General features: G+C 37.8%; 1 protein-coding gene across 1 annotated transcript in view; it reads left to right on the top strand.

The window, feature by feature from the left end:
- The window catches only part of JAK2 (Janus kinase 2), a 161,089-nt gene extending 147,208 nt beyond the window's left edge, over positions 1-13,881 (top strand). The window contains exons 22-24 of the mRNA XM_049774261.1: positions 11,051-11,168; positions 13,210-13,323; positions 13,558-13,881. Coding sequence (XP_049630218.1) covers positions 11,051-11,168; positions 13,210-13,323; positions 13,558-13,665 — 340 coding nt within the window. The 3' untranslated portion in view covers positions 13,666-13,881. The remainder of the gene's footprint in view (positions 1-11,050; positions 11,169-13,209; positions 13,324-13,557) is intronic.
- Positions 13,882-25,793: the final 11,912 nt, after the last annotated feature.

Raw genomic sequence — 25,793 nt, 5'->3', positions numbered from 1 at the left:
GAAACGCACCTGAATAGTCAGAACAAAAATAGACTCAAAATAAAAGGCTGGAGAAAAGTTATCCAAGCAAACAACACCCATAAAAAAGCTGGAGTGGCCATACTAATATCAGATAATGCAAACTTTATACTCAGGAAGGTTGTAAGGGACAAAGACGGACATTTTATATTAATCAAGGGGTACGTAGAGCAGGAAGAATTCACTCTCCTAAACATATATGCACCGAATGAGGGGCCAGCAAAATATTTAATACAACTGTTGACAAATCTGAAAAATAATAGCAACAACAACACAATAATTGTGGGGGACCTTAACACGGCTTTGTCAACACTGGACAGGTCAACCAGACTGAAACCCAACAAGAATATACTAGACCTGAGGAGAGAAATGGAAGAAAGAGGCCTAGTGGATATATATAGGACACTCCATCCCCAGAAACCTGGATACACATTCTTCTCCAATGTACATGGGACATTCTCCAGGATAGACTACATGCTGGCACATAAAACATACCTCCATAATATCAAGAGGATAGAAATTTTGCAGACTACCTTCGCTGACCACAAGGCTCTGAAATTATTTGTGAACTTCAAAGGGACTCAGAAGAAACACTTTAACACCTGGAAGTTAAACAGCCTCATGCTCAATAACCAGTGGGTCCGAGATGAAATCAAGGAGGAAATAAAAAGGTTCCTGGAAACAAATGACAATCAAGACACAAACTCTCAGAACTTATGGGACACAGCAAAAGCAGTACTGAGAGGAAAATTTATAGCTTTGCAAGCACACATCAGGAAGGAAGAAGGAGCTTACCTGAGTAGCTTAATGACACAGCTAATAGAACTAGAAAATGCTCAACAAAAGGACCCAAGAATAGGAAGACAGAAGGAAATAACAAAGCTGAGAGCAGAAATCAACGAAGTGGAAACTCAAAAAACAATCCGAAAGATCAACGAAAGCAGAAGTTGGTTCTTTGAAAAAATAAACAAGATTGATAGACCACTGGCAAACCTAACAAAGAAAGAGAGAGAGAGAAACTTGATAACTCGTATCAGGAATGAAAAAGGAGAGATCACTACTGATATGACAGAGATTCAAAGGGTAATCAGAAACTACTTTGAAAAACTCTACGCCACTAAAAATGAGAACCTGGAAGAAATGGATAAATTCTTGGACTCTTATAATCTTCCACGGTTGAAGGAAGAGGATGTAGCATATCTAAACACCCCCATCACCATTGATGAAATTAAAACAGTAATCAAATGTCTGCCGAAAAACAAAAGCCCAGGTCCAGATGGATTCACTAATGAATTCTATCAAACTTTCCAAGAGGAACTACTGCCAATCTGGGCAAGACTCTTTCATGAAATTGAACAAACAGAAACACTTCCAAATAGCTTTTATGAAGCCAACATCACCTTGATACCTAAACCAGACAGAGACGCTACCAAAAAAGAAAATTACAGACCAATATCACTGATGAATGCAGATGCAAAGATCCTCAACAAAATCCTGGCAAATAGGATTCAATGCCTCGTTAAGAAGATCATCCACTACGATCAAGTAGGTTTCATCCCAGGAATGCAAGGCTGGTTTAACATCCGTATATCTATCAACATAATACACAACATCAATAACAAGAAAAATAAAAACCACATGATCATATCAATAGATGCAGAGAAAGCATTTGATAAGGTCCAACACCCATTCTTGATCAAAACTCTCAGCAAGATGGGAATGGAGGGAACCTTTCTCAATATAGTGAAGGCCATCTACCACAAGCCAGTGGCAAATATTATCCTCAATGGAGAAAAACTGAAAGCCTTCCCTCTAAATTCTGGCACAAGGCAAGGCTGTCCTCTCTCACCACTCCTATTCAACATAGCACTGGAAGTACTTGCTATAGCGATTAGGCAAGAAAAGGATATCAAGGGAATCCAGATAGGAAAGGAAGAAGTCAAGCTCTCACTGTTTGCAGATGACATGATACTCTACTTAGAAAACCCTAAAGACTCTATCAAAAAGCTTCTAGAAACAATAGACTCATATAGCAAGTTGGCAGGCTACAAAATTAACACACAAAAATCAATGGCCTTTCTATATACCAATAGTAATAAGGATGAAATGGACATTAAGAAAACAACCCCATTCACAATAGTACCACACAAACTCAAATATCTTGGAATCAACTTGACTAAATATGTGAAGGACCTATACAAGGAAAACTATAAAACTCTGCTCCAAGAAATAAGAGAGGACACACGGAAATGGAAACACATACCCTGCTCATGGATTGGCAGGATTAACATCATCAAAATGTCAATACTCCCCAAGGCATTATACAGATTTAATGCCATCCCTCTAAAGATACCCATGACATTCTTCAAAGAAGTGGATCAGACACTTTTGAAATTCATTTGGAACAATAAACACCCTCGAATAGCTAAAGCAATCATTGGGAAAAAGAATATGGGAGGAATTACTTTTCCCAACTTTAAACTGTACTACAAAGCAACAGTTATCAAAACAGCATGGTATTGGAATAAGGATAGGTCTTCAGATCAGTGGAATAGGCTTGAATACTCAGAAAATGTTCCCCAGAGATACAACCATCTAATTTTTGATAAAGGAGCAGGAAATCCTAAATGGAGCAGGGAAAGCCTCTTCAACAAGTGGTGTTGGCACAATTGGATAGCCACTTGCAAAAAATTAAACTTAGACCCCCAGCTAACATCATGTACAAAGGTAAAATCCAAATGGATTAAAGACCTCGATATCAGCCCCAAAACCATAAGATATATAGAACAGCACATAGGCAAAACACTCCAGGACATTACAGGCATCTTCAAGGAGGAAACTGCACTCTCTAAGCAAGTGAAAGCAGAGATTAACAGATGGGAATATATTAAGCTGAGAAGCTTCTGCACCTCAAAGGAAATAGTGCCCAGGATACAAGAGCCACCCACTGAGTGGGAGAAACTATTCACCCAATACCCATCAGATAAGGGGCTAATCTCCAAAATATACAAGGCACTGACAGAACTTTACAAGAAAAAAACATCTAACCCCATCAAAAAATGGGGAGAAGAAATGAACAGACACTTTGACAAAGAAGAAATACGCATGGCCAAAAGACACATGAAAAAATGTTCCACATCACTAATCATCAGGGAGATGCAAATCAAAACAACGATGAGATACCACCTCACACCCCAGAGAATGGCACACATCACAAAGAATGAGAATAAACAGTGTTGGCGGGGATGTGGAGAGAAAGGAACTCTTATCCACTGCTGGTGGGAATGCCATCTAGTTCAACCTTTATGGAAAGCGATATGGAGATTCCTCCAAAAACTGGAAATCGAGCTCCCATACGATCCAGCTATACCACTCCTAGGAATATACCCTAGGAACACAAAAATACAATACAAAAACCCCTTCCTTATACCTATATTCATTGCAGCTCTATTTACCATAGCAAGACTCTGGAAACAACCAAGATGCCCTTCAACAGACGAATGGCTAAAGAAACTGTGGTACATATACACAATGGAATATTATGCAGCTGTCAGGAGAGATGAAGTCATGAAATTTTCCTATACATGGATGTACATGGAATCTATTATGCTGAGTGAAATAAGTCAGAGAGAGAGAGAAAAACGCAGAATGGTCTCACTCATCTATGGGTTTTAAGAAAAATGAAAGACACCCTTGTAATAATAATTTTCAGACACAAAAGAGAAAAGAGCTGGAAGTTCCAGCTCACCTCAGGAAGCTCACCACAAAGAGTGATGAGTTTAGTTAGAGAAATAACTACATTTTGAACTGTCCTAATATTGAGAATGTATGAGGGAAATGTAGAGCCTGTTTAGGGTACAGGCGGGGGTTGGGGGGGAGGAGGGAGATTTCGGACTTGGGTGATGGGAATGTTGCACTGGTGATGGGTGGTGTTCCTTTTATGACTGAAACCCAAACACAATCATGTATGTAATCAAGGTGTTTAAATAAAAAAAATTAAAAAAAAAAGAAAATTAAAGTTACTAATATAGATAATATAACTATAAATATTTTCGGATGTAGTACAATCATTAGAAATATCCAAATAATCTTGTTATTGCTAAATTTATAGCAGTCCAGATACAGTGGTTGCTTGTAAATTTGTTCTTGTAAATTTCACAAGTAATCCCAGGTTTTGCCAATTGCTAATTTGTAAATCAAGGAAGAAGACCAATGATTGAGAACAAATTTGTGCATTATTCCCATAGTAGTAACTTAGTATGGCCTGCAAATATTTTTATAGTATAAATGCATATTATACTTTGTCTAAGATTGTATAAATGCATATTAAAATAAATATGGTTGAAATAATGTCTTGTTCAAAATTTGCTTCCTTCAATGGAAATGAAAAGTTTTAGCATAACAAGGAAGGCAATAAAAGCTATGTGACAAATATGTACATATTTATTGAACTCTAATTTCCCAATGCTTGCAGCTTTTCATATGAAGATATTTTACATCTTTAAAGTATATTCAATGAGTGCATGACCAGAAATGTCATTCTTAGGGTATAAGTATGACTAAAAAACAAGACTCATTGGAACAAGTCATCATTTTCTCAATGACACATAAATTTTCTTCTTTTTATCCAGAATGAAAAATTAAAGAAATTGAATGGAATTAATTGCAGTCTTTTATCATAATTAATGGCTATAATCTAATAAGCATTTACTAAGCATTAATTGTGTTTCAAATACTATAGGAAGGGGTTTAGGTAAGAAGAGAAGATTAGCATCAGAACAAAATTACTAGGAAGGTTTAACCAAACTTAAACCTTTGATATAGCTGGAAAATTCAACTGACAAGTTAGCTACCTATAATCTCTTCCCTTTAAGATCTCAGGTTTTGGGGTGGGGGGAATGTGTAATCAGATATTTATTATGTAGTCTATGTGTGTAATAATGAAAATTATGTGAAACTTTAAAGCATGAAAATTCTGCTGAGTTTAATTAGAGAAAACTGACTATGAAATGACACTTTCATTATTAATAGTTTACCAGATAGACAAGGAGAGAACAAAAGCATGAAAAGAATAAGAGGCATGAATATCAAGAAACTTGTAAATGGCATAAACCAACAAACCAGTGAGTCTGGGCCAAAGCAATAGTACAGCAGTTTGGTGCTTGCGTTGCATGTGGATGACCCAAGTTTCTTCCCAGTTATCCTATATGACATCCTATATGCACCATCAGAAGTAATTCCTGACTGCAGTGCCAGGAGTTAAACGCCTTGACTACAGCGAGGTGTGGTACAAAAAGCAACACACAAACTAAAACAAACAGTAATTACAGTAGTAACCTTAGATATTAGAGCCTTGTATATACTTCGTAGATTGCAGAACATACCTTTTCAGTAAAGTGTTTTTATGGGAGGGAAGTCAAGAGACTTTGTCCAAAGAGTAACATGATAGATTTATATTTTAGGAAAATAGGTTCATTGTTGGCAGACAATATGAGTTCTCCAGCCTTTTTTCTTTTTTCTTTTTGTTTTTGTTTTGTTGTTTTGTTTTGATTTTGGCTTTGTGCTCAGAAAAAACTCCTGACAGGAACCATATGGGATACCGGGATTTGAACCATTGTCCATCCTGGACGATGCTTGCAAGGCAAACACTCTACCGCTGTGTTTTCTCTCCCGTTTTTTTTTTTAGGAAATCTATGATGTCAAAAGTACCTCTCATAATAATAGGATGTTATTTGCTCATGGATGTATAGTATCTTAATTAAATTAAATTTTACAAGGAATTTGTAAAAATGTAAAATAATGCTATCTATTCACAATTATTTTAGTTTTGAAAGTTATTTTAATGTTATATTAACATACTTTTATGAATATATTTAATTTTAATAACCACTCATGTTTTTATTTAACATAACTGGCAATAGTGGACTCTATAACCCAAGTAAACAAAACTTGTGAGGACGCCCACAGTTTTTAAAAATGTGTACGGAAACTGAAAGCCTCTTGCCTTATATGTAGCGGATCTATTTTCAAATCCAAAGCAACAGCAGGGGACACTCTATTACTACTAGCTTCTACTACTTGCTCCTGAGTACCACCAGGGGGCCTCCAACCCCTCTGCCTAAGAAAATTTGGGGAATTAGAGGATTAAGGAGAGTCTCACTGCAGAGAAATGGCATGTAGTTAGCAGGTAGCTTTAAGAACCACAACCACTCACCCTTTTAAAATGGATAACTACATTTTTCTCTTTGTAACTATGAAAAGCTATGAATAATTTGTTTTCTAGAGTATTACAAAATTGATATTTAAATAACAAGTTTTTTATTCTACCTTGACTTAATTATTTAATCTTATTTTTAATTTATTAATAAATTTCTTTATTTTAAACACTGGTTAGCAGAGTTTTTCATAATACAGTTATTTCTGGCATTCACTATCCAACACCAATTCCACCACTAGTGTAACATTCCCTCCACAGTTGTCCCCAGTTTCCCATTCTCTCTGATGCCTGCCCCTTGGTAAATGCGAATAATTTATCTAATATTGCTTGGTGCAACTAATTGGTGATAGAATTACCAGGAAAAAAATACTTCATTAAAATTTTTTGTGAAAATTCTCATATCTTGCAATGGGGTCATTATTGTCATTGTCTGAAAGTTTACTAAGGTGTTTTATTGCTATTTAGGCATTCTCTTGTTGGTCTTTCTCCCCTTTGAGTTTCTGTGGCTTCTACAATAATTTTACATTTAATTTGGTGTAATAAAACATGGAAGTGTCATTTAACTGCATAAGTGTTGTATAGTTCAAGGGTCATTGAAGGTATGCCAGTGAATTCATGGTGACAGTGATAGTTCATGGTCATGGCTGAGACTTCTGGGAGTACAGAAGAGGAGACAGCATGCCGTGGCTCCAGAGTCTCTGAAGATGTCAGCCACAACCTCATACCTGGAGTTTTGGGTGGTTAGGAGTCCCTGCAGAGATTAATGGAAAAAAAGATTAATGGTGTGGTGCCTTCAGCAGGGCATGTGGTGCGGAGGAATTTGCCTCACTCCCTCTCTTTTAAAAGGACCTCAGTTCTACCTGCCAGTGTCTGTATCTATGAGTTTTTGCTACTAGTTTTGACTCTCTTTCATGAGTTGATTGAGTATATGGCACTGGCCTGATGGCAGACATAGCAGTCAGCTGGTATACCATTTTTTAAATATACTTGGTTACTTCTAGGTACCACAGAAATTTGGTGTACTTACTGTCACCCACTTAATTTCAAGGAACAAATAATGTATAGATTATTATCATTCTATTTTTTCTTAATCCTATATTTATACTTAGTAAAGTATAATTTTGCCTGAAATTGTATGAAAATATGTTATTTACTATATCTAACCAAGTAAGTATATAAATTGAAATTATTAAATTTCCTATGGCCATAAAATTAATAAAAATTTTAAGTATTATGATTAAGTATTATGAATGGATTCATTAAACGTACTATCAATACAGTTTTACAAAGCAATGCAAATAAACATTTGAATAATTCAAATCTAAAAATATTTTGAAAATATTTGGGAGAGGGTTGAGCCACACCAGCTCAGGTCCTATTCCTGGCTTTGTGCATAGGGTCACTTCCTTGTGTTGTTTGGGGACCATATGTGTTGCTGCTTTAACTTCTGTGCTCTCTAGCCTATGGAGACATTTTTTTAATTTACTTTATTTGAATATAAGCATCACATAGTTGATCTTAATAAATACATTTGTTTCTAGATAAGTGAAAGCAAAATTATTTTTAAAAGAATACAAAAAATGAAAATGAAAAAGGAAGAGAATTAAAAAGGACAACCCTGGTGATGGGAATGGTCCTGATTCATTGTCTCTATGTACCTTAAATATTGCTGTGAAAGATTTGTTATTCACTTTGGTCACAATAAAATTATTTTAAAAAATACTGGGGCCGGAGAGATAGCACAGCAGATGGATCACTATAATTTTTTTTTGCTACATATCCCAGTCACAGAAATGAATGGTACTGTTAAAATAAACTTCTTCCATTCCTAACTACTTATTAATACCAATAATAAGTTCGAGTCCCAGCATCCCATATGGTCCCCAGAGCCTGCCGGAGGTGAATTCTGAGCATAGAGCCAGCAGTAACCCCTGAGCGCTGCTGGGTGTGGCTCAAAACAATAATAATAATAATAATAAAATAATTTTAAAAATTATAGTGACAAGCAAATTGGTGAAAATTATTGTATCTGCAATGAGATCCTTAAATCATTGGCAGGTTTAGAAGCCTTTTGTTACTAGCTGACCATTCTGTTATTTTATTTGTTTCTAAACATTAAATGACCAGAGCTATATGTTGCCTTCTAAATTGGAGTGTTCCTATGGGGATGACAGCATCAACTAATGAAGTTGTTTTACAGTCGCATATTCAGCCACACAGTCCAAGAATGCAAAGAACTATTGCTGAAACTGCAGCTTTTTTTTTTTTTTTTTTTTTTTTGGTTTTTGGGCCACACCCATTTGACGCTCAGGGGTTACTCCTGGCTATGTGCTCAGAAATCGCCCCTGGCTTGGGGGGACCATATGGGACGCCGGGGGATCGAACCGCGGTCCTTCCTTGGCTAGCGCTTGCAAAGCAGACACCTTACCTCCAGCGCCACCCGAAACTGCAGCTTTTATGGGGTGTGTTCTTGACTGCACAGTCTCCAGGAAGTAGGAGAATACCGGAGGGGTTGGATAAGGGTCCTGCACTCACTCCAAAAATATCTTGGTTAAATCAGCCCAAATACGGGCATACCTTGAGTTTGGTCATATTGGTATGGAGACATTTTCTTAAGAGATGAAGATTTGTTTCTCAATCCCAATATATTTCATATATATATACACATACATACATACATACATACACAAATTCAAGGATATATGAATATATATGTATCTATCTTTGAATTTGTATTATTTATTTCTGTAGTGGGTCAAGAATAAGTATAAATACTATGTTTATTTTGCCTTTTTATAAATGTAAAAACTAAGAAAACTTGTTGGTATTAATAAGTAGTTAGGAATGGAATGAGTTTATTTTAACAATACCATTCATTTCTGTGACTGGGATACATAGCAAAAAACAACTATAGTGATCTGTCATTAAAATTTTTCTAATAGCAGGCAACTACAATAGATCCATTTCTTTTTGAATTTTATTGAAAATTATTTTATTTCAAAAGTAGATTTCTTAATAATGTATTAATCTTCTCAACTGTCAGATTCATAATTTTGAATTATTAATGTTATTCTTACTAATTTTATTTTATTCAACTTCAAAAATCTCTCTACAAGATAAAAATAATTGTATTACAAAATAGCTTTAATGCAAAAGTATTATGTATTGCAGTCAGCCAAGAGATTGTAAAGACAGAAAGAATTCTTTTTTTTTTTTTTTGGTTTTTGGGCCACACCCGGTGGTGCTCAGGTGTGTTACTCCTGGCTGTCTGCTCAGAAATAGCTCCTGGCAGACACGGGGGACCATATGGGACACCGGGATTCGAACCAACCACCTTTGGTCCTGGATCGGCTGTTTGCAAGGCAAACGCCGCTGTGCTATCTCTCCGGGCCCTTTCTTTGGTTTTTTTTTTTTTTTTTTTTGCAGAAAGAATTCTTATCCTTCTCAGTTCATTTTTACACATTCTTAAACTAAAAATATTCATCAACAACACAGTTTATCATTAATTTTAGAATTACTTGGTAATTTGAGTGACCATCTGTGTTAGCTTCAATCAAAAGAAAAAATAAATTTTCATATTTTTATGGCATAAGAGAATTTGGTTACTTGGAAAATAGACACCTGCTAAAATTAGGCCCTATCTTCCAATAGAAACTTGGGGCTAAGAACACTTCCTTCCTTGATTATATATATTCTAAAGAATTGGTTCACTGGCTCTTGAGAGTCAAGGCATTAAGTTGTATGTTTCCAAGAGTTAACGAAGTTAGTAGTTCTCTAAAGTAAATGCGCTTAATGGAAGGGAGGGGTTTTTTGTTGGTGGTAGAGGAGCTTTTATTTTGTTTTGTGTTGTTTTGACATGGAAACTTCCTCTTGTGATTTGGTTATCCTTAGGTGATGGTAGAGAAAAACAATTTGTGGCGTTTAGGAGAAAAATTGCAAAGTAAAATCATGAAAACTAAATGAGAAGAATATCTTGTGTGGAGTGGGATAATATCACATTCTCTTTAAGAAAGCTACATTCTGTTTGTGGGATAAATCTAACATATATTTGGTCCAGATTGATAGTATAGTAGGTACTTGTCTTGGGTGCAGATGACCTGGTTATCTAGGACTCTGTATAGTTGCCCAAACCCACAAGGAGTGACTCTTGAGGACTGCCTGGTGTGGCCCCAAAACACAAACAAGAAATTTAACCACGTATTTAAAAATTCTTGGGGCCGGGAAGGTGATAGAGGTAAGGTGTCTGCTTGCAAGCGCTAGCGTAGGACGGACAGCGGTTCGATCCCCCGGCGTCCCATATGGTCTCCCCAAGCCAGGGGCGATTTCTGAGCGCATAGCAAGGAGTATCCCCTGAGCGTCCAATGGGTGTGGCCCAAAAACCAAAAAAAAAAACTTAATTCTTCCAGCAAATGCATTGTGACAATATACGAGTAATTCTCTACAAAGGAAGGAGGCTTTTGAGGAAGGTAGTACCTAAGGTTTTTATTGTGATTGGTCATATAGGCACTTTCTAATGAACATGTACCAAACTTTCAAGTCATGGGAGGAAAGCAAATGATTGCCAGAAACTCTTTAGGTACAATAAGCCACTACTTGCATTTAGTGAGCTGTAGAAATTGTCCTGAAAATGAAGTTTCTAACAGTCAACGTTAAAAGCAGGTCTCTTTAAGATGGTAGTCTCATATCCTTCATGCTAATTCCTTTCTGTATACCTTTGTTTTATCTTGGCTGGAAGAGATGCTATTAGTCTAATGATTTTCAGGTAAAAAACAGTTGGTAATTAAATAACCTTAAAATGCTATTCATATATTCCAGGTATGCTCCAGAATCACTGACAGAGAGCAAGTTTTCTGTAGCATCAGATGTTTGGAGCTTTGGAGTAGTTCTATATGAGCTTTTTACTTATATTGAGAAAAGTAAAAGTCCACCAGCGGTTAGTATACTTTTTATACACTTAAACTTTTTTTAGTAAGAGAGAAACTTCCTAAAAAGAAAAATGGTAAACGTAGGGTTAATTTTAGAACCTCTCATTGCCCATATATATATATGTATATATATAATATTACCCATAGATATACATATATATAACTGTATCTACTGAAAAATCTCAAAATTTATTATCAAATTAAGTTGAAATGTTTTAAAGGTTTGGAAATAGACTTCATAGCCTTCACTTATTATATCTTACTCTACTCCAGTGGGTGGGAACAAAAGCAGAAATGAACTAATGGTATTCTATAAAAAATAATCTGCCTCACAATAAGATAAATTTGCACCAAAATGGGAAAAAAGTCAGAAATGAACTAATGGTATTCTATAAAAAATAATCTTCCTCACAATATGATAAATTTGCACAAAAATGAAAAAAAATCCTGTTGTTTGGGAATAATTATTTTTACATCATACATTTAACAAGGGTTGATAACCCAGCTTTATAAAGAACTTGTATAACATAAAAGCAAGTAACTCACTAAAATAAATGGACAGAAGATCTAAATAGATATTTCTCCAAAGAAACCATTTTACAGATGGCTTACAGGTATATGAACCAAAGCTCATCTTTACTTATATCTTGCAAATGTAAATTAAAACCACAATAAAATATCCTCTCACGAAAGATGCAGAATGGTCTCACTTATCTATGGGATTTAAGAAAAATGAAAGACATTCTTGCAATAACAACTTTCAGACACAAAAGAGATAGAGATGGAAGTTACAGCTCACCTCATTAAGCTCACCACAAACAGGGATGAGTTTAGTTGGAGAAATAACTAAGTTTCAAACTATCCTAATAATGAAATAGGGAAATAGAAAGCCTGTCTAGAGTACAGGTGGGGGTTGGGTGTGTCTAAAGTACAGGTGGGGGTTGGGTGCGGAGGAGGGAGAATTGGGACATTGGTGATGGGAATGTTGCACTGGTGATGGGTGGTGTTCTTTTCATGACTGAAACCCAAACACAATCATGTATGTAATAAAGTTGTTTAAATAAAAAAAATTTAAAAAAAATCCTCTCACACTTGTGATAGTGTTTATAAGACCAGGCAGATATAGGCCAGAGAGAGTAGATCAGATAAAAAATTGCTTGCCTTGCATGCAGCTGTACTGAGATCAATCTCCAGCACCATATACTAACCATACTATACTATATATACTATATAGTATATACATATACTATACTAACCATATACTAATCTCCAGCACCATATACTACTATATACCACTACTAAATGATCCCTGATCACAGAATCAGGAGTAAGCCCTGAGCACAGCCTCCACAAAAAATGACCAGAAGTGTTGGTGTGCTTGAGGAGACGACTTAACCCTCATATATTTTTTTTTGTGGGAGTGTAGACTGTATGGAAAACAGTATGTGTGTTTCTCAGAGTAATAAAAATAGGCCCACCATATAATCTAACATTCTATTCCAAATACCTGTCCAAAGACTACAAAAGCACTAATTTAAGATGATATATGTAGGCCATGCAGAAACTCACGTAGTAGACAAGTGTGTGAAGCTGAGTTTGATAACCTGGAACTACATGTCACCTCCACTCATCAATCACTGCCAGGTGTCACTCTATTATTATTATCATCATCATAAGCATCATCATCATCATCATCATTATTTTGTCTTCATCATCATTCTCAATTCTAAGCGCTCAGGGCTTATTTCTGGCTCTGTGCTTAAGAATCACTACTGGCAGTGCTTGGGAAATTGGGGATCAAATCCAGATTGACCACATTACATTTTTGCTTATGTATTCATTTTGCATTTATATAAAGGGCATAACAAAGGTCCAACATTTAATGATCTTTTTTCTGGAGTATGATTATAAGTGATTTTTAAAATTTAAACTAGTCTATTTTTAAAACATTGTAAACTCAGAAAGCATGGATAAAAATTCTTTTCCATTTATTGGAAGTTGAGAAAAAATTATGCTTCAAATCTCACTGAAAATGGATTTGTGTTTCAGGAATTTATGCGTATGATAGGTAATGACAAGCAAGGACAGATGATTGTGTTTCATTTGATAGAACTCCTAAAGAATAATGGGAGATTACCAAGGCCTGATGGATGCCCTGATGAGGTAACCAAATTTTTTTATCCAAGTATTTCAGGTCATTTTATGATTTCATGTTTTTGAATTACTGAGCTTTATTTAAATAGCATGATAGTTGATATGATGCGGATTTAGGTAGAGCCACAAAATATACCTATATAGGAAGATCAACTTGGACTTCTGAATTTATGTCACTACCAAATTAGAAAATGCCCCTTTTCTTTGTATTGTCATTTTGTTGATTTTTTTTTTTTTTTACAGATTTACATGATCATGACAGAATGCTGGAACAATAATGTAAATCACCGCCCCTCTTTCAGAGACCTAGCTCTTCGAGTTGATCAAATAAGGGACAATATGACTGGATGAAAGAAATGAACAATTTCACTGAAGACCAAAATGGGCCTATCTAACAAAGTCTTGCATTTCACATTGCTGTGGACTGTTCTACACATCAATGTATTATGGAAATCATGATGCTAAACAGCAAATATGTGGGGATATTTGTTAAAATCCTCACAGTTTGTGATTTTTTTTCTTCATGAAGTTACCAGTGTAAGATATTAAGTCAATTGCAAATTTTTTGTAAAAGCTTTTATGAACCTAGTCAGTCAGTTTGATATTCCCCTTCAGTTAAAAAACAAAAGGACTTTCAACTCAGAATTCTGCGATGGAAAAACTGTAACTGTAAATTTTGCAATGTATGAAAGATACACAGAGCATGTATATACCGTTTTTACTAAAGTGAATGTATATTGTGTTAGCATCTTGTGTAAGTTTTACACAAGGGCTGATAATGTTTTCTAAATTTTTCTTAGCTAATCTGTGGTAACCTTACCATAAAAATTTATGCTTGGATATTGAATAGTATTTTGTGTCTCTGTTCAAAGTGTCCAGAAATATAGGCAGGTGTAAACTTTCAGCTTGTAGTTCTATGTACTGTAAATATGTTCAAAGGAAAAAGAACAAAATCTAGTTTTATCTGTATAGAGAATTTCCTGGACCCTGTAAGAAATACATTTTAAAATGGAACACATTTACAAAGATAGTAACACAATATATTTTCTTACTTGTTTCCCTTGTTTGTGGTTTGTGTTTTAAATAGATATCTCCTGAAATTTTCGTAAGACTAACAGTGAATAGTTTCATTTTTTAATTTTGAAATTAAAAAGCCAGGAACGCTATCATCACACAAAATGTTGGATGCCAATAGATTCTCTAATTCCTGAATATACTTTCATGATCATGCATTAAATTCAAATGTAAGCCATAAAATAGTTTTTAATATATACTTTATGAAGATATATGGATTAGGATTATATTCTAAATACTGTATTTGTAGTGGGTTCTGATAGCTCCATTGTAGATATAGAAGAGACTTCTGTTAGAGATTCTTGCATCAAAGGGATAAATGAAAGTTACTTGGTAAAGAAGTATCTTTGTTTATATTTTACTCAAGAGTGCCAGTAGGAAAATTCATTAAGTATGCCTATAAGAAAAATAGGGGGTCAGAGTAATAGCACAACGGTAGGGCATTTGTCTTGCACGGGACTGATCGAGGATGGACCTGGTTCAATCCCTCGCATACCCCTTGGTGGTCCCCCAAGCCAGGAGTGATTTCTGAGTGTAAGAAAGAGAATATATTAATTTAGTTAATATCAATAAATTTATTCAAAATCAATAAATTTAGTTAATATCAATTAATTTAAAAGGGTGGTTATTGTTGGCTCAAGTGTTATTCCATTTAATTATCATACCTAAAATATTTTAGGGGGTGTTGTGTTAATTTTACGAAATTTTAAATATTTGGTATGTTGATTAATGAGAAAGCTAGCTTCTTTTCAACATGGTTATTTTTCAACATACCTTTCTTAGTATACTTAACACCTGCTTTTTCTAATTTTGAAATAGTTTTCAAAGGCCAATATAAGAAAAAATATCCATACGTAAAGTTTGAGGTCTTGAATTTGTGAAAAAATGTAAAAAGCGACATTTATATATTTAAAGCATTCAGTGTATGTAAGAAGAAATCATAATATGATTATATTTTAGAGTATTATATATAGTAGGTTTAAAAATATTTCTACTAGTTGGTTCGAATCCTGGTGTCCCATATGGTCCCCCGTGCCTGCCAGGAGATATTTCTGAGTAGACAGCCAGGAGTAGCCCCTGAGCATCACTGGGTGTGGCCCAAAAACCAATATATATATATATATGTATATGTATGTATATATATGTATATGTATGTATATATATGTATGTATATGTATGTATATATACACATATTTCTACTAGATGCTCAAATGAAAGTTATATGTGTATTTATATACATATGTATTTGTATACATATATCTATATACATATGTATAATTTTTAATAATTTGGGAAGACCTTTCAAGGATATATTTGAATGGAATAAGACATTTTTACTTTTTTTTTATTTGGTTATTGGTTTTTGGTTTTGGGGCCACATCCAGTGCTGCTGAGAGGTGACTTATGGCTTCTTTGCTCAGGGGTCATTCCTGGGGATGCTCAGGGGACTAACCATATTGGATGCCAGGGATCAAGCCCTGGTTAGGTGCATGCAAGTTAAAATGACTTACCCTCTGTGCTATCTCTCTAACCCCCACATTTTTACATAATTTTAAGTCAAAAATGGCATATCAGGGGCCGGAGAGGTGGCACTAGAGGTAAGGCATCTGCCTTGCAAGCTCTAACCTAGGACGCACCACAGTTAGAACCCCAGTTTCCCATATGATCCCTGCAAGCCAGGGGAGATTTCTGAGCGCAAAGCCAGGAGTAATCCCTGAGTGTCAAAAGGGTATGGCCCAAAACAAGAACAACAAATAAAAGGGCATATCGAAGCCAGGGAGATATTATTGTAGTTTGGGGGCACACATTGGAGTGGAGGACAGGAGCCATTCCACTGGTAGTTTGTAGGCCTTCCCATACTACATGAGCTTACCTTGGGTTATTTTGTCCTAGTGTAGGTAAGGGAAGCCCAGATATTGCAAACCAAGTGCTTTGCCTGAACCCACCCTGTGTCTGATTCCCGGTCATATGGTCTCCAAGCATTGTTGGGTATTGCCCTGGTGGCCCCCAGCACTCCAGGGCATAAATAGCATCATATGTTGGTGGACTACCACTATCACCAGAAATGTTCCCCAAGACCGTCAGCAATGCTTCAGAGCCTTTCTCCCAAAATAGCTTATTATAAAATGTTCAGGGTTTATTTGGTTTTGTTTGTTTGGTCTTTGGGTCACACCTGGCTGTGCTCAGGGATTACTCCTGGCTCCACGCTCAGAAATTGCTCCTGGCAGGCTCGGGGAACCATATGGGATGCCGGGATTCAAACCACCGACCTTTTGCATGAAAGGCAAACGCCTTACCTCCATGCTCTCTCTCTGGCCCGGTTTGTTTGTTTCTTAAAAAAAAAAAAAAAAAAAACACTAACGTAAAAGGTAAGAACATTACTTTGCAAAGGTCTTAACATTTTTAAATGGGTGTTATCTATATATTGTTTCAAACTATCAGTGTTTCAGTTTTCTGTTTTAGGGGTGAAATTCCACAGAGCGTTCTTAAATTTTTAAAATGGTATCAGTTCCTTAGTATAAAAAATTTTAAGGAAATTTTTATTCATTTGAGGTATGTCTTTTAAATTTTAGTTCTGATCATGCATAAAAACAAATGAACTGGGGCCGAGCGGTGGCGCAAGCAGTAAGGCTAGGACGGACCATGGTTCAATTCCCCATATGGTCCCCCAAACCAGGAGCAATTTGAATCCCTGAGCATCACTGGGTGTGGCTGAAACAAAGCAAAACAAAACAAAACAAAAAACACCCAAATGAACCCTGTACTATTAAATTGGTTCTTTACCAGAAGCATGTAAGTATTATTGTGCCAATGGATACCACATTGTTATTCTTCAAATTAAAAGTCTTCAGAAACCTGGGAAAGATTTTCTTGAAATTCTGGGATTATGCAGATGTTCCAGTATATGAGTTACCTTGTCTTTTGATACATAAGTTCACAGATTTATGGTTTCAGGAAATAGTTATACTGTTTTGTATTTATATACGTGATACTAGTATTACTATAATTTCCTATGGAGAAATGCTTTCTTACCATCCAAGATTTCTGCTTTAAAGCTGGATAAATCTTTATTATGATTATAACCTGTGATACTTAAATTTTACATAAAAGTTTTTATTTTGAGTAGACAATGTAAAATAATCTGTTCTTCTAGTTATACCTGCGGAGCCATTCACCAGGAAGTGACATTATGTGGTCATAAGGAAGTAGGGAAACAGCCTAGGTTAGGTTCGATTAAAGAACGCCTTTTAAAAGAATGTTTATCATGCTGGACATAGAGCACAGCAGCTAAGGTGCTTACCTTGCATGTGGCTGATCCTGATTTGATTCCCAGCACTACATATGGTTTCTCAAGCCCCACCAGGAGTGATACCTGAGCTCAGAACCAAGAGTAAATCCCGAGTACCATTGGGTCTTGCTCCAAAATAAACATAAATAGAATGTGAAATTTACCTTTTGCTTTTTCAGGAACACTTCCTTAGTTTACTATCAACTATTATATCCTCTTTATAAACATTATTATATATACCTACCCTGTATGCAGTATTTTATTTTTTCTAATGTAAGTTTCTTTAACGTTCGAGTCTAAGTAACTAAGGTTTAATTTAGGTCAGCAAGTTCCCAGATAAGACTAGGTAAAATAAAGTCAAAGTATGAATGACAGGAAATCCTGTATTTATTTCAAGACTTGGATGGATGGTCCATCATATAAAAGCCACTAAGTGTACCATAATGCAAATAGTAACATTTAGATATTTCAGAAGTGTGGAAAGGAAGATAATTTTAACTTTACATATAAATCAGCCATTTCATATTTGTAAATTCTTAGTAAAAATGTATTTTATATACCGGAGTATCAGATATTTAAATTGTATCATCCTGTTAACTTTGTCTTCATCAGAATGTTCTTTTTCAGGTTAAGAAACCAATTTCTGAGGCCGGTGAGGTGGCGCTAGAGGTAAGGTGTCTGCCTTCCAAGCACTAGCCAAGAAAGGACCACGGTTCGATCCCCCGGTTCGATCCCCCGGCATCCCATATGGTCCCCCCAAGCCAGGGGCAATTTCTGAGTGCTTAGCAGGAGTAAATCCTGAGCATCAAATGGGTATGGCCCAAAAAACACAAACAAACAACAACAACAAAAAGCCAAATTCTATTGTGCTTATTTTAAAATGTATTAAGTTTGCGCAGCACAACTGACCCAAGTTCAATTCCTGGCATCCAATATGGTTCTCTGTGCTTACCGGGGCTGATTCCTGAGTTAAGAGCCAGGAATGCCCTCCTGAGAACTACCAATGGACAAAATAAATAAATAAATAAATAAATAAATAAATAAATAAATAAAATACAGTTGGGAGCAAGACCTAAATATGGTTCCTTCTTTTTACGATTTATAAGGTAAAAACTTTCCTTCAAGTAAAAAAGAAAAAATTTCCATAATGTGGTTTTAAGATGTATTAATAATTATTACATTATAAAAACGTTTTGCATAGAAAATGGCTTAACATCTATAACAGATTTCTAACTTGAGTGTAAAAACAGAACTTAGAATCCCTTTTTGATTCATGGATTTTTTGAGCAGTTTTTATTTGAATATTAATAGTATTAGAAAGTAGTAGGAAGGATGTATACTTATAATTGGATAAGAAGCCTTGAGCAGTGAGAACTGATAAAAAGCATAGCTTTTAGGTCAAGTAGTAAATTGATATATATATATATATATATATATATATATATATATATATATATCCTGGTGGTATGTACCATGATATATTCCATGATGGTAAGGAAAAACGGTCTAATCTTAATATTATACCAAATGACTTGAAAAAGCATATTAAAAATTGCTATAATAAGACTTCAAGAACAAGTACCAAAAAAACACAAGTGAAAAGACAGTTGTTTAAAATACATAGTTGAAAACACAGCTACTTAAGTGGATAGTATTATTTAAGTAAAATATTAAGGTCTCTCAGATGTTTAGAACATAAATGAATCTCAAAGTACCAATTTTTGATAACATGTAGAATAATATTGTTTATTAGAATATATTAAAACAGAAATGTTAGATTATAGAAAAGATAAGATACCAGAGAAAGTGGAAAAAAACGAACAATGATGAGGCATTGGTCGCAAAGCCGATGGAAGTACTCTTGGATGGTGATGAGTGATGTTGATGGTTGGAATTGTGTAGTGCTCAAGTTGGATTTGAGTACAACTTGATAGGTGGAATTTTCTGATCATTGATCTACTCCTCAACATATGCATATTGTGGGATCGAAGCATGGCAGCTTCGGAGGTAGAGGCAGCTCACCTCTATTCCAGGCCTGGGGCTGGTCCATAACCGAAGACAGTTCTTTGTCTATAAATGTGGGTTGCTTGCGTTTGCTGCCTATTCTGCTGGTCATTGCTGGAGGTGAAGCATTCCCTGCAAAGCCTTCTTGAGACTTTGAGTCCTTGGTGACCACATTGTGTATGACTGTGCGAACCAAGGCTGGCAGCTTCGGAGGTGGAGGCAAGTCATCATCTCTATGCCAGGCCAGGGGCAGGTCCATAAGCGAGAGCTGTTCTTTGTCCAGAAATAGCATCGGTTGTTTTCGTTTGCTGGCTCTCCTGGCAGCGCTGCCTGCAAAGCCTCCTTTAGACTTGGAGTCCTCCGTGGCCACACTGTGTGTCAACGGGCCAGTAGACCTGGGCTGCTTGTGTTTGGGCAGCTCTTGTGCTGAGGACTTCTGTGCCTGCCCGAGCAGCTGCTGGGCATCGATGGAGCTGGGCCCAGCGCCACTGGGCTCCATGCCACTGGGCTCCATGCCGCTTTTCCGGGTAGCACTGCCTCTGGGGATGCCATTGCCATCTTTTGTTGTCTTCAGGACAGAAGCCTTCTCCACTGGCATCCTTGGCTCTCTTCGTGTCACTGTTTTTTCCCGCGAAGGACGAGGTGGTGGACGTCTCATTCGCTTGATCTCACGTATGGTGTCCAGGACACGGAGGAGACTGGCACGCCGGCCCGGAGGGGGTCTCCGAAGAATGCGCTGGTCTCCAAACCTGAGGGACTTTGGAGCCTGTGGCCGGCCGCAGTACCTCCACGGAGTTTGGTTGAAGTACAATGGGATAGGCCTGGGGACGCCGTGCGGGCGGTTGACAGAGGCGGGAGCCCCAGGATGCTCCCTGGCAAAGCCTGCCGCACGTTTTCTGTAGATTGGAATCGGGTAGAGATGCCTTGCTTGCCCCAGCCGGGGACGGCGGCACCTCAGCAGGTGCAAAAATCGACTGAAAGAATTGCCCATGACTTGGGATCAAGGGCTCGGGAAACACATTAAGAACAGCGCAAGAAACGCAACGACAAGCCCACGTTTCTCACCTTGCTCCTAACAGGGAAATAGGCGGCCATTGTGACGTCCCTCGGGACACGTCATCGAGAAGGCTGCAGTGGCTCGTGCAAAACTGCCACGTGGCTCAGGGACACACCGAGGACGAGGCCAATTGCCGCCCTCCTGGACCAGCCAGAGCCTGGCACTTAGGCTGTGGCATGGGTGGCCACCGCTTGGGCTTTTCTGGGGGCCTGCACAGACAGGGTGTCTTCCAGAGCAGAATACCTGCCTCGAATACAGGCAGGGGGTGGTGAGAGGAGGGAGATTGGGGGCATTGGAGATGGGTATGTTGCACTGGGGAAGGGGGGTGTTCTTTATATGACTGAAACTCAACTACAATCATGTCTCTGATCAAGGTGCTTAAATAAAGATATTATTAAAAAAAAAACATTCTGAATGTAGGGCACGGAAGGTGACTTCAGCCTCCAGAGACTGCTGCAAAGCTCAGCCCCTGGTGCTGAAACTGACACCCCTCTGTAAAGCCGGAAGCCCCACCTGCTAAAGAGGTGCAGAGCCCTCCAGATCCCAATGGGAGGTTATTTGAAGGTTTATCCAGCATGTGTCATTTTCATGAGGCTTCCCAGAAAGTGATGACCTGCCCAGACTGAACAGGTTTTAGATTTTCTACGCTCCCTTTCATCTATTTGATTTTAAAACACCAAATATGTGCATTAAATCTTAAATTGTTCCCCTGATCAACAAATGGCTAAAGGCTAGCCAGGTTATGAACCTATTCGTGTTATCTGACTATTCTCATGACTGTGGGGGTCTTTCTCTCTCTCTCTCTCTCTGTCTCTCTCTCTCTCTCTCTCTCTCTCTCTCTCTCTCTCTCTCCCTCCCTCTATCTCTCTCACATCAATTACTGTCTGTAGTTACAGTAGTCGAACAAAGCTGGGGACTGAGAGAGAGTACTGTGCCTAAGGTGCTTGCCTTACACTGAGCAAACTTGGTTCTGATCTTGGCACACCATATGTTCCCTTTGCCCTGCCAGGAGACAACCCTAAGTGCAGAATCAGGAGTAAACCATGAGCATCAATGGATGTTGAAAGCTAAAAGCTAAGGTGTTTTTTTTCTAGACGAGGAATAAAACAATTTGATATATGATGAGGTTGATGTTTCAATATGGTAAAAGTAAGTTGGAAGAAGAGTAACCCAAAGAAAGGTATCCAGAGAATTATATCCCAAAGAAATGTAGCTGTCACACTGAACCCTCAAGCCATTTAGATATGAATTCCTGGGATGGGCTAGCTAGAGGGACTCTTGAGCACTCTTGTCCTGGAAGGGACCATGATGGATCCTAGGAATCAAACCCGTGTTAGCAGTTTACAATCCCCAAACCCAACCCACTGTGCAATCTCTCTGCCTGGAAAAATGAAACCCAGCCTAAATAATTTGTCTATGAAAAGTAATTTTTTAATTGTTATACTGTAAAATAGTTTAGGTGTTAAAGAAATAGATAAGGCACATCAAGTAAGGCACTTGCCTCACACAGAGCTGCCCTGTGTTTGATCCTTGCTGCAGGATATGGTCTCTGAGCATCACTGGCAATTGCCAAGAGGTCCTTAAGCTCTAAGTACAATCAAGTTGGACCCCAAAACAAAAACAAAACAAAATATTTTAATACTGTAGGCAGAGGGATAAAACAGGATTAAGCACATACCTTGTATGAGGCTGGCTCTAGTTCAATTCTTGGCATTACATGCTTCCTCAGGCATCACTAGATGCTTCCCAGGAGACCTATACTTATAGGATATAATCTGAAGTCCCCACGCATCATGTGGGGTGATTAGAGTAATCCCTGACACTTCATGATCAGAGCAATGTCACATCCTACAGCTGTTGCATTGAATTGTTGCCTGGATTTACCGATAATTACCTGGAGAGTCATCAAACCCCAAGCCTGACTTCCTTGGCTTTCTGAGTATATAATATATTAAGCATATATATATATATGTATATATAATATCCACAAAATAAAAATGTGCTCATGAGCATATAAATAAAATTAAATTAACTAAATGATTAAATGGTTAATAATTCATATTAAGTGAGTTAGGAAAGGAGATGGAGATATTTGATAGAAGGAGATTAAACTTTGTACATTAGAGATCAATGAAGTTATAATTGGAAAGGTGAAATTTAAGGAATATAAAATGGATGCAGAAAAGAACAACAGAGTCAGATGACAAAGTAATGAGACACAATCTTCCACCAGTATTTAAGGAATAGAAAGGATATGTGTCTTTGACAGAGTGAGCAAAGTCAAAAGGAAATGTAAGGTATTTTTTTTAATTATAAAGACATTTTTTCCCTCATTCTCAGTAGCACTCATGGATTATTCCTGGCTCTGCACTCAGAAATCATTCCTGGCCAGCAATCAGGGGATCAAACCCATATAGCCGCATGCAAAACATACCTCTATCCACTGTGCTATTGCTCTAGCCTCTGGAAAAAATGTAATGCTTAATATAAAATATCTGAATGGCAATTCTGAATTATTTTTGTCAACAAGAAAACAAGGAATATTGAATCATCACTATTACAAATTCATGTTGTTACTTAAGTACATTTGAGATATCTGGAGATTGGTGCTTAAAAGTGAATCTTAGATGGTATCGGCATATATCTGTTATTACTAAAATTTTTTTTTGTTTTTTTTTTCAGGCCACACCCGTTTGATGCTCAGGGGTTACTCCTGGCTACCCTCTCAGAAATTGCCCCTGGCTTGGGGAGACCATATGGGATGCAGGGGTTGGAACCTCCGTCCTTCCTTGGCTAGCAATTGCAAAACAGACACCTTACCTCTAGCGCCACCTCGCAGGCCCCTATTACTAACATTTTGTTGTTGTTATTTTGATTTGGAGTCACAACATTTGGTGGTCAGAGATTATTCCTGTATCTACTCTCAAGAAATAACTCCTGACTTGGGATAGGAGACTAATGGGGGCAAGCCATTGTATTACTGTTATCTCTCCAATCACTATTAGATTTTTTTTTTTTTTTGGTTTCTAGGCCATACCTGTAGTGCTGAGGGGTTACTCCTGGCTCTGTGCTCAAAAAACCACTCCTGGCAGGCTTGAAGGACCATTTAGGATGCTGGGGAATCAAACCTGGGTTGGCTGCATGCAAGTCAAATGCCCTACCTGCCATGCTATTGCTCCATTATGTGTCATTTTCATGAGGCTTCCGAGGAAGTGATGACCTGCCCAGACTTGACAGTTTTCAGGTTCTCTACACTTATTTTCACCTATTTGATTGGGGGTGGTGGTGGGTCACACCCGGCCATGCTCAGAGGTTACTCCTGGCTCTGTGCTCAGAAGTCGCTCCTGGAAGGCTCAGTGGACCATATGGGACGCCGGGATTCGAACCACCAACATTCTGCATGCAAAGCAAACGCTTTACCTCCATGCCATCTCCCCGGCCCCCACCTATTTGATTTTAAAATACCAAACTTGTGCACTTAAATCTTAAATTGTTCCCCTGATCAACAGGTGGCTAAAGTCTACCCAGGTTAGGAAGCTATTCTGTGCTATCTGGTTGTTCTCAAGGCTGTGGCTTCTCTCTTACATACATCAGTGACTGTCTTTAGTTACAGCAGTTGAACAAAGGTGGGGCCTGAGAGATAGTACCGTGCCTAAGGTGCTTGCCTTACACCCGCCAACTTGGATCCAACCCCTGGCACCCCATGTGGTCCCCTTGCCCTGCCAGGAGTCAACCCTAAGTGCAAAACCAGGAGAAGCCCTGAGCATCAATGGATGTTGCCCCAAACCAAACAAACAAGAAAAAATAGTGGAAGATTATTGTGGTTGACACACTGGATGAAATTTTCACAGGATTATTGGCACCTAAATATGACCCATTACATTTTTCTGCATCTTGTTTTACATGCATTGCACTAGAATCTTCTCTCAACTGTTGTTGGGTAGAAAGGCATAGGACAAGGAGAAGTTTGGGATCCAGGAATCAAACAACAATAAAATACATATTAAAAGCCAGAGAGATAGGGATCGGAGAGATAGTACAGAGGCGTTTGCTTTGCAAGCAGCTGATTCAGGACCTAAGGTGGTTGGTTCGAATCCCCGATTCCCATATGGTCCCCCTGTGCCTGCCAGGAGCTATTTCTGAGCAGATAGCCAGGAGTAACCCCTGAGCACCGCCAGGTATGGCCCAAAAGCCAAAAGCCAAAAGCCAAAAAAAAAAAAAAAAAAAGCCAGAGAGATAATATAACAGGAAGGGCATTTGCCTTGCATAGAGTTGATCAGGGTTCTACCTTCATGCCCACCAGGTATAGCCCAAATATGAGGAAATAATTTTAGTTAAAAATCTAATGTTGAAAAAAAAACTGATGCTGGACATATACATATAGAGTTAGTTAAAATATATATTGGTTTTTGGGTCACAAATGGCAGCGCTCAGGGGTTACTCCTGGCTCCACGCTCAGAAATCAATCCTGGCAGGCTCAGGGGAACCATATGGAATGCCGGGATTTGAACCACCATCCTTCTGCATTCAAGGCAAATGCCCTACCGCCATGCTATCTCTCCGGCCCAGTTAAAAACATTTAGTGCTGCAAACAGAAGTTCCATGTAGTCTCCTGGTCCCCAGCGCCATTGTCGAGAGATAACCTTATGCACCTAGGGACAGGGATAGCTGTGCCAACTGAATGGCAAGGAGATTATGGATCGAATGCCCTCAATGGAGTTTAATCAGTGCCACAAGGCATCCTCTCCACTCCAGCCTGCTCTCAGCATACTCCTGGGGGAGAGAACCCCCATAGAGGTCATGAGGGAGATAGGGGAAGGAGCCATAATCATTAACCCCTCCCACCAAATGAAACCTGGGCTGTTTTTGGCTCTCCCACAGAAGCTTTCCTTCATCCCATCTGTCCTTATTTTCCAAACTGTGTGGGTGCTAGCTTGCTGGCATGAAAATTGTAGGTAGTTTACCATGATACCATAATCACATAATTTAGTTTGTTTTTAGGCAAGGAAACTATGCTCAAGACCTGCTGGACAATATTTCATGTATACACTCCCT

This window comes from Suncus etruscus, chromosome 1, assembly GCF_024139225.1.
Source record: "Suncus etruscus isolate mSunEtr1 chromosome 1, mSunEtr1.pri.cur, whole genome shotgun sequence".
NCBI classification, from domain to species: Eukaryota; Metazoa; Chordata; class Mammalia; order Eulipotyphla; family Soricidae; genus Suncus; species Suncus etruscus.
The sequence above is the reverse complement of the archived record's forward strand: the minus strand, read 5'-3'. Positions and strand labels throughout refer to the sequence as shown.